The following is a 10435-nucleotide window of genomic DNA, read 5'->3' on the forward strand; positions in this document are numbered from 1 at the left end:
ATAGTAGTTCTCTCGATTTTTCCGAGGTTGAACTAATTTCTTGGCGGTGAGTTGTTTCATTACTTGTCGAAACAAAAAAAAAAACAAAAAAGAAAAGTTATTTGACTAGTCGGTCAAAATAGACAGCGAAACACTCCACCAAAATCATGGAATTTCATATCACGAGATGAAATCAGCGTTTGGATATGCGATTCCATCTTATGATTTCATCTCATGAAATAAAATCTCAAATCATCTAAAAAGGCATAATTTGAGATTTCAAATTATGATTTCAAAATTTTTAAATGTAAAACTTGACCTATAAATTTATATTTTGTAAAAAAAAAAACTCATAAGTTGGTAGATATTTTTAACAATTACTCCCACTAACCATTTGTAACTTCATTAACTTCTACCAACCGTTATTTATGTTCGTACTATGTGGGAGAATTATGTTAAAGAGTAGTTACATTACTATTCATGTTACATTTTCCTTTTTATTAAACTAAAGTTTGATCAATTGATGTTGTATTTTTTAAAAAGGCCTTCTAGTAGCGTATTAATTTTGTTATGAACTATGACTTGCTCATTTGGTAAGATTGTATAAAAATTGTGAAAGTTTTGATAGTTTTCACAACTTGTGGGGTTTTTATGTCTATAAGAAAAATACAACTTAAGAAATCTAAATTGTATGTCCAAACATGATTTCATCTCATGGTTTCAAATCATGTCCAAACGGCTCCTGAGATTATTAGGAGTCATTTGGACATGATTTGAAATAATGAGATGAAATGATAATGATCGGTCAAGCACTTATCCATCAAATGTGGCCCTAGTCCTCTCACAAATCGGTGCACTCGATCACCCATATCCGCTACCATGGCCGGAGCATACCTAGCCAAAGAATTGAAGCGGAGACTATACTCTAAAGCACTCATGCTTCCTTTGCCTAAGATTCAAGAACTTGTCGGTTCTAGCCCGCCGAACCTCTAGGGGCAAGTAACGTCGTAGGAAAGCATTAACAAATTCTTGCCATACCGGGGGAGGTGCATTGACTCCCCTAGAAGACAATCAAACCGTATACCAATGAATCGTTACATCCCGCAATCTATATAATGCTAACTCCACCGATTCAACGTCGGAAGCATGCATTAACCAAAGTGTCCTCAACATTCCATCAACAAAGTTTTGAGGGTCCTCATCCGGTGTCGACCCGAAGAACTCCGGAGGGTTCAAGCTAATAAAATCATGGGCTCTTGCACTAACCGCCCTATCACCATGACCCATACCTTGCTGCTGGGCCTCAGCGGTAACCAATTGAGTCAACAATTGAATGGCCTCTTTTATATTTTGGCCCGAAATCTCTGATGAAGGAGATGGGTGTGCTGGAGCTGGGGCTGAGGCTCCCTCACGCTCCTTAGAAATAGGCAACGAGTGAGAGGACTGAGATCGAACCTCATTCTGGGACTCACCTTCCTCTATAACCGTTGGCGGTACTCTTTCAGCCCGCTTTTCTGCCACTGTCTTGCCCTTTTGGGCTACCGAAGTTTTCCCCTTTACAGGCATTTCTGAAATACATAACACACGGTTAAAGGAAAAGAAATCCTTATATCATGGCTCTATCGCACGATCTTATGAAGAAAGAAGGTCATTCATTCCTAAAATGCCCGCAGCCTCCTGTTTATAAGTGTGGCGCGCAACACACCCATAAACAAAACTCTACTGGACACGGCTCGTAGACACACCCTAGGACGAAACTGCTCTGATACCACTTTTGTCACAACCCAACCGGAGGGCCGTGACGGGCACCCGGAGCTAACCCACCGGGCACCTCTCATCGTACATTCACATTCATATCTAGGTGAGCCACATGGCCTATTAACAATTCTATGCCTCAATAATGCCATTTTCAACAGCTAAAACACCTTTATATCAACGTCAACAACTATGCCCATATACATATACACAAGCCGACGAGGCTAACAAAATAATATACCAAAATATGAGCCGACAAGGCAAAAGATATCTACTATACATGACTGTCTACGAGCCTCTAAGAAGAGTATGAAACATCATCATAAGGACGGGACAGGGCCCCGCCATGCCCATATGTATATACACAAAAGAATAGTACCAACAGCTGCAGCTCCGAATCAAATGGAGCTCCTCTATGCAGTCTCTGAACAAGCAGTCTATGGTTCAAGTCTATCTCCCTGTCCACCTGGGGGAATGACGCAGCGTCCACAAATAAAAGGACGTCAGTACGGATAATGTATTGAGTATGTAAAGCATAATCAATAACAAAATAGAAGCATGAACGATAACATTAGAAAGAAGAGTCATGGGGTGATAGAGCCATTTATACCTCTAACGACGTTCATTATATTCGCTTACCCTTTTTCTAATGGAAACCTTCAATTGCATACACTTATACATATAGTAGTATCATACCCGACCATAGAGGTTCTGTCTTACGTACCGACCATAACAAGGCTCGGTGTTATACATACCCGGCCCTACTAAGGCTCACGGTTATCCGTACCCAATGTCAGTGGTGCGCGCGCGATAGATATCATACCCGGCCATATAAGCTCGTTGTTCTTAATAGTCATATATATATATATATATATATATATATATATATATATATATATATATAGGAGTACATACGTATCTTCAACATCATCATCATCATCATTACTTTCATTGTATCCTTCCTTAGAGAATCAACTATCATAGGATGAGACCAATGGTATCGTGAGAATATTAAGACTTATGAGCTTTAGCACTTCCAGAAATGGAGGCGTCATGGAAAACATGGTGAATTTCATGAATAGATGTACAACAATGGAATCATGCCTTAAGAAGGAAGGGTTAGCCTTACATACTTCTTTGTCTTCTCAACTATCTAACGTTCACCGCCAAGGCTTGAGAAATCTACATTTAAAAGGATTCATACCAAGGTTAAGTTCTAAGGACACTCTTAAATTCAAACTAGAATAACTCATGAGCTAACAAAAATTGGGCAGCATTTCCCCTATTTCATCGACTTCTACCATATCGCAAAACAACCCCCAAACAACCATAATAACATCCACAATATCATACTCAAGCAGTCATATTCAATTAAGTCTCAAAGTTCATTCTCATATTCAACTTACATCAACAACTTCACATCTACCCTTTGCACAATTTTATACAACACTTCCTTGTCATCATTAATACCCTTCATAGCAATATTATATCCATAGCATACTAAGAATCATGACTCAAGTTAGTTTACTACTCACAAACATCATGAAATCTACATTCAGACCTCATCTTTTACTTTCTCCTTTCACCCAAGTTATTCAACAACTAAGCATTCTTAATAACATGAAATAAGCATGAAAACTAACCTTTTATCTCATAAGAATGAGCTTTGGAGCAAGATATCAACTTGTATGAAAACCTTAGCTTCAATACCTAAGAAATTCTTGAAGTCTACTAACCCTAGCAAGTCTTCCAACACATGGATATCTTGATTCTTGCCTCTTTATCTTTGATTTCTCTTGGATTTGTGTTGATATGGTGTGTGGAATATTCTAGAGCTCTCAACAGTTGTGGGGAACATGGGAAATGAAAAATTAGAACTTGGGCCATCTATTTATAACAAGAAAATAAAGCTGCCCGACGGGATTATACGGACATTTATACGGTCCGTATAACTTTATACGGTCTGTATAAGTGACCATCTAATACCATCAGTGATTGACCCTTCTCTGGAATGTTATACGGTATATACGAACCGTATAAAGTTATACGGACCATATAAGTGGTCATATAACCTATATTTTCCAAACTCACTTTCGTTGATTCGTTGACCTCCAATCCTTATAGAACCTTCTTGGCACTTATATAACACTTCATTAACCATACAATAGGCCCTATAGCAGCCCCTCAAGACATTACTAAATAAATATTAGCTCAATTATAGCGAAAACCTTTCCAAACATGACTTACATCTCACTTCCTTCAACGAACTTAGTTTCACATATTCATATGACTTCAAAATCCTATGGTACACACTTTAAGCTATCTAATACTTTCCTTAACCTCGTAAGGACTTCATATTCACCTTAAGCTCGCATTAGTCTACTCACAATGCAACAATCCGAAATCCCCGAGATGTAACACAGTGGCACAGAAAGAGAAAAGAGGAATAAAAAAAATGTATAGCCACATAGGGGTCAAATGTTATTCATTTTTACTCTATCGGAGCAACTACCTCTATTGTTAATCTTCTCCATTGACCTCTATGCGACTGTTCACATGTATTAAAACAGTATTCTATATTGCATGTTTAAATTTTAGCACATTCCTTTCTAATGGTGTAGGTGGTGTGTCACGACCCAACCCGCCATGACTGGCACCCATCTAAATCCTAGTGGGCGAACCAACTTACAAGACACCTGTCCATTCAATCCGGTTTTATATTAACCAAGCTAAACAATTATTACTCATTTAACAACAAAAGAACAAGGTAAATCATGCCATAAATGCTGAAATAAGTGCGGAAGTTCTAACTATTACAATACCCAAAATCCGAAAGTCATCGTACAGGACTCTAAGCTAAAAACACGTCTAAGAATCTGAAGTCTAACAATTTAGTAATCCATAATGTCCAGAATACGAAAAGACGTCATAGCAAGAAGATCTTAGGGCGTCCTGGCATGGGAAGAAGCTCACCCTAAAATCTGTCAACAATTATCCTCCACGCTAAATACGAGGACGAGTAACGGTCTCTGTATCAAAATCTGCACTCAAAGAATGCAGCAAGGTAGTATCAGTACAAACACTATGTACCGGTAGATATCATAGGCCGACTAAGATTAGTATCATGCATATTTCATAAAATCGATAGAATAAAACAAGCCAGTCAATAGTCATGAATATCAATAAATCACAGCAAGTCAACCAAGAACAATCACAATCAAATCCCCAAGATGTCAAGCATCATAATCACGTAAGTCACAACGGAAATAATTTTACCACAATAACCTCACTCGCATACATACATGCTAGCCGATGTCTTAGCTCGCAGCTATGACCTGCAGGGGACTCACAGTGTCCATGTACTACTCGTTCCGGAATACCCCTCGGACTCGAGCACTAACCTCCGCCCGGAACGAACCTCGATCGCGGGACATATCAAAATACCTCTCGTTTTCGGAACGATACTTGGACCATGAGCCCATAATCTAGGTCACATGAGTGCCTTTCCTTACCTCTTACAGAATAGTGTTTCTTACCTTTCTAATATCAAGAATCAACTCATCATTTCATGTCACAATACTCTTGAGAAGATTATATTAGCTTCTTATCACCACACATACATTGTAGATTTAATCACATAAGAATAATGGCACGGAGCCTACACAATCAATCAATCACCTTCACATAGGAATTAACTACACAATACTATGCATGAAAACTAGACATGCTTTCTCCCAAGGAGATCACCAAACATACAATCAACTAACCAAATTCTAACTTAAGTAAACCGTAACCTACCTCAAAGTAGAGCCGGAACACGTAGGTTACTCTGCTACAGCCTTTCTTTTCCTCAAAGCCTCAATACGTTCACAGTCTAAAAATAGAAGGCTCAATGAGTCACATTGCATAGTTTACAAACATTAAAGCAAGAATACCCTTCCCTTTCCCCATTTTAAGAGTGGATGATTTTCTAGGTGATAAACAACCTATCAAGGCCTCTAGTATTCATTTACCATCAATTTATACAACATTCTATCAAACATTCCCATTACAAACAGTTTTCTATGGCAAAGATACCATTTTTATAGAACCCTAGGTCTCAAATCATCTAGTCTACTATTCTAAATGTTCAATTTATGACAAATAGCAACTAATCAATCCATTTACATGATAAATAAGCAATAATAACCCCCAACCCATCAAGTTTAGAAGGTTTATTGACATTCTAGGGTTTCTACTTCACTTTCACCATTTCAGACCCATGATGATGATTACAATAATGAAGGGGAAGGGAATGATAGAATGAAAAGCAATGGAACTTAGCTCTCAAGGTTATCTTGCCCTAGCTTGAAAATTCTCTCTAGGTGCTTGTTGGGAAGTATGTTGGTGTTTTGTGAGAAGAGAAAATAAAGCTGAGTATATAAAATTCTGGTTACTGTTTTACATCGACCGCTACGGCAGTCGTTACGCCGCTACAACGTACCCGCTATAGCGGTCCCAAAGGAAACCGCTTGACCGCTATGGCGGTCTTACCACAGCTATAGTGGTACCACCATAGCGGTCCGCCGTCCGCCACAGCGGCCACCAAGGACATGGATGGCCGCTGGCAGCGGTACACCCACCGCTGCAGCGGTCCATTTTGGGCAGTGAGCTCGACTTTTGACCAATTTTTCCCCTTATCACCCCACATTTCATCCAAGGCCTCAAAAACACAACACAAATATGCACACATACAAAAAGACGCCCCACGAATCTACCCGTGGCCTCGGAATTCCCAACGGAGTCCTAATTACCCATAACAACCAGAAGGGTCGTTACATGGTGGTGGGGTGACATGGAGAGGAAAGAGAAAGGAAAGGGGAAGAGAAGATGGTGGTTGAGGTGACCATGATAATGATGGCGAGGAGAGACAAGGAGAAAGGAGGAAGAAGGGGTGATTGGTAGTAGAGGTAGTGGCGAGAGAGAGAAAGAAGGAACGAAAAATTTTAAAATCTCAAAATTAGGGAGAAGGGTCAAATTTGCCTTTGAACTTTGCGAAAGGGTGAAATTCGCCCCTGAATTGTGTGAAAGTGTCAAATTTACTGCTGAACTATGCCAAGGTTCAAATTTACTCTCTGGTTAAAAAATTAATCCTTGATTGCAAGAGACGTGGCATCACCGGTTGCTAAGCTTCGACCATTTAAAACTAAGGGCAAGTTTGTTTCATTTCGCATATTTCAGGAGGAAGTTTGACCCAACTAGTAACATCGAGAGCATATTTGACCCCAACTATTAACGGAGGGCAAATCTGTTCCATTTTGCATAGGTCAATGGTAAATTTGACTATTGACCCTTCTTATCATATCACTCCTATTTCACGGAGGTTCTTTGGCTTGTTTTCACTGGTTTTGCGAAGGGCATTTGTCACAAATGATTATACTTTGTTTTTTTTAGGCATAGCTATACGTTTGCTAATTACATTTCGTAGCAACAGTAACTTGTATTCAATTCAGCTGTATTCTGCTGTATTCAATTCGGTCGTATTCATTCGTAGCTACTTTTACACCGTATTCAACTTATTGTATTCAAATTCGGTTGGATTCAAACAAGATAAACGCAAAAAAATACAAGGATATTCAGCTGTATTCAGACTCACTGTATTCATTTGTATACAAAAAAGACCTCATTCAAAATACAAGCGAAAAATACATAAAGAAACACTGTATTTTACACTAAAAAAATAATGAATACAAATAAAATACACTTAGATTTGAGATACAAGAAATAAAATACGATCAGATCTGAGATACAAAAAATAAATATGCTTAGATCTGAGAAAATACACTTAGATCTAGGAAAAATCCGGTCGATTGGCCATGGATTCCGATCATAGAAGATGACCGCGGTGGATGAGAGAAGCCAACGATTTTGAAGGAGAAGCCAACGACGGATCCAGCCAAATCTGATTCGATTTCGAAGGAGAAGCCAACGGTGGAGCTCTGTTTTAATGGTGGAGCTCTCTTTTAATGGTGGTTATGAGAAATACACTCAAAATCGCTTCGAAATCTGACCAGATCTGATTCGATTTCGAAGGAGAAGCCAACGATGGAGCTCTGTTTTAATGGCGGCAATGATGGAGCTCTGTTTTAATGGCGGAGTAGGGGTGATCCGATGGGTGCTTTTGGGTGGTATTGAGGCGGAAATAAAGAGAGGACAGTGAGGAAGACATTGGTGAATCCATTGTTGAAAAGAGAGAACTTTGATACAGTGTTGTATGTTACGACTTAAGTATAGTAGCTACGACAGGTAATTCAAATAACTAATATAGCTACATTGTGTAACTAAATTAAAGTACAGTTAATGTAAATAAATACCTCTTATATGTCAATCTACGTCTGGTAAAATGCCTTTTTGCGAATCCACTGAATCTAATTCTTTCCCATCAATGACATATCAAAAGTCCAAAACCTCGCAATTTATTTATTTGCTTATTTTAATTTTTAAGTGAAGTTCCCCAAATAGAATGTTTTTATTTTCAATTGGACTGTTCTTTCATCTGCCACCATTTGGAAGTCAAGGGACCAGAACTGAACATTGCTCAACCTCAAGGGTGGAGCGATAACGTAGCTCAAAAACTATCAACTCGTTCCATTGCCCCCTCCTTACGATAGAAATGGATAAACCCTCCTAAAATCCTTCAGCTCAACAACCTTAGCACTTTCAAGACCCTCAAAGGTATAATTCATAAACTAAGTTTTTGCCATTTATTTTCAATTAGCTTTTAAGGTTTCTTCACAATTTTGCCATTATGCTAAAACAGTTTCACACCTCAAAGCCACAATCTTTACTAGTTGTATGCCAACCCACGCTTCTAAAGCACAATTTTACGTTGAAATCTTTGAGCATTTCTAATTGTATTAGCATTTCTAATTGTATTAGCAAGAAAACCCAAACCCATGATTTTAATCGCTTATTAAGCCCAAGAACTTTAGTCCTTTTCAGCAATAAACCCACTTCTAAAAAATGGAACTTAGAAACATCTATGGATTTTTCATGTGGGTTTCACCCTTCAATTACTGCTAGAAGTTTTTCAACTTCAGATAATGGGAAAATAGTACAAGGCAGTGAAAAGAGTCTTCCTTGGCTTGCAAAAGATAAAGCCAAACAAACTAAAAGACCTGAAAAAGTGGTTGTAAATAAGTCTTCTTGGGAGGAATCGGCTGAGAAGTTCTTGAAAAGCGGTGTTTCTTCTGCGAAGAGCGTAGAATTTAAGAGAAATGAGGATAGACGAGATAATTATCGGGGAAGGACTTATAGTGGGGAAGAAGATGATGAAGGAGAAATGGAGGAAGTGGATAATCCGAGATGGGATAAGATTAAGAGCAGGTTAAGTCGGATTAATGTAAGACCGGGGTCTGATAGGCCGGAGGTTAGAAGGTGGAACAATCAAGATAGTTGGGGTAAAAAGACGTGGAAAGAGGCGACTGAATCTAACCTACCGAGAATGGTTGGTGAGGGAATTTACGGTGTTGGTCCTGTTTTAGCTGCATTATCAGCTGGAAGAAGGGAATTTTATGGTCTGTATATTCAGGGAGGGTTGGATTTGAGTGGGAATAACAGGAAGAAGAAGGATAAGAAAGGGTTTGAGAGAGTTTTGAGGATGGCGGAAAAAGTTGGATTAGGTAAAAAGGAGGTATCTAAACATGACCTGAATATGATTAGTGATAACAGGCCCCATCAGGGACTTCTCCTCGATGCTTCTCCATTGGAAATGGTTGGTATTAAGGAATTAGAACCTGTTTCAATTGAGGAAGAGAGCACTCCTCTTTGGGTTGCTTTGGATGAGGTTACTGATCCTCAGAATTTGGGTGCAATTATACGGTCTGCTTACTTTTTCGGAGCTTCTGGGATTGTGTTGTGTGCTAAGAACTCCGCACCGTTGAGTGGAGTAGTGAGCAAAGCAAGTGCGGGCTCACTTGAATTAATGGAGCTGAGGTCTTGCAAGAATATGATGCAATTCCTAACGTCTTCAGCAGAAAATGGATGGCGGGTCCTAGGTGGTTCTGTTTCATCTAGAGCTGTTGCATTGCATGAGATTGTGCCAGGTGCTCCTACAATCCTTGTTTTGGGAAGTGAAGGCACTGGTCTGAGGCCATTGGTGGAGAGGTCATGTACTGAATTAGTTAGAATTCCGGGAAATATCCCTGTCGATATAATTGCTGGAGAAGACGAGGATGCAGTGGATGCCGAGAAAGATAATAGTTTTTCAGGTCAGAACTTTAGATCCTTTATGGCTGTCGAAAGCTTGAATGTAAGTGTTGCAGCGGGTGTGCTTCTACATCACTTGATTGGTAGCAAAAACAACTAACAAGCTAATGTATTTTTGTGAGACTTAATTTCAATTGTTTCAACGATTTTCAACTGCATTTTGTTGGTCTTCTTTCTGTGCTGTCACAAGGAGTATTTTAAAACACTTCTCAATCGGAAGTATGCATACAGGCATTTGGTGATTTTTCCGCAATTGGTCGGCTTTGTTGACATTGCATCTCAAATCCCTATGTCCGAGATTAGTAAGGTTTGTTGAACTTGTTCAGCTTGTGATATTTCTCTATCCAATCAAGTGCTTCTTCATCACTTGATTGGCAGCAACTATAGCAAAACAACTAACAAGAAAAACAAGTAATTTAACTTTACGAAACTTGATTGCAATTCTTTCTGTGTC

At 39.0% G+C, this 10435-nt stretch overlaps 1 protein-coding gene across 1 annotated transcript; it reads left to right on the forward strand.

The window, feature by feature from the left end:
- The first annotated feature begins 8240 nt into the window (after positions 1-8240).
- On the forward strand, positions 8241-10137 carry LOC132068822 (uncharacterized). Its single transcript, XM_059462555.1, has one exon. The coding sequence runs from the start codon at positions 8522-8524 to the stop codon at positions 10079-10081; it is 1560 nt and encodes a 519-aa protein (XP_059318538.1). The 5' UTR covers positions 8241-8521; the 3' UTR covers positions 10082-10137.
- The last annotated feature ends 298 nt before the right edge of the window (positions 10138-10435 follow it).

Source organism: Lycium ferocissimum, chromosome 8 (assembly GCF_029784015.1).
Source record: "Lycium ferocissimum isolate CSIRO_LF1 chromosome 8, AGI_CSIRO_Lferr_CH_V1, whole genome shotgun sequence".
NCBI lineage: Eukaryota > Viridiplantae > Streptophyta > Magnoliopsida > Solanales > Solanaceae > Lycium > Lycium ferocissimum.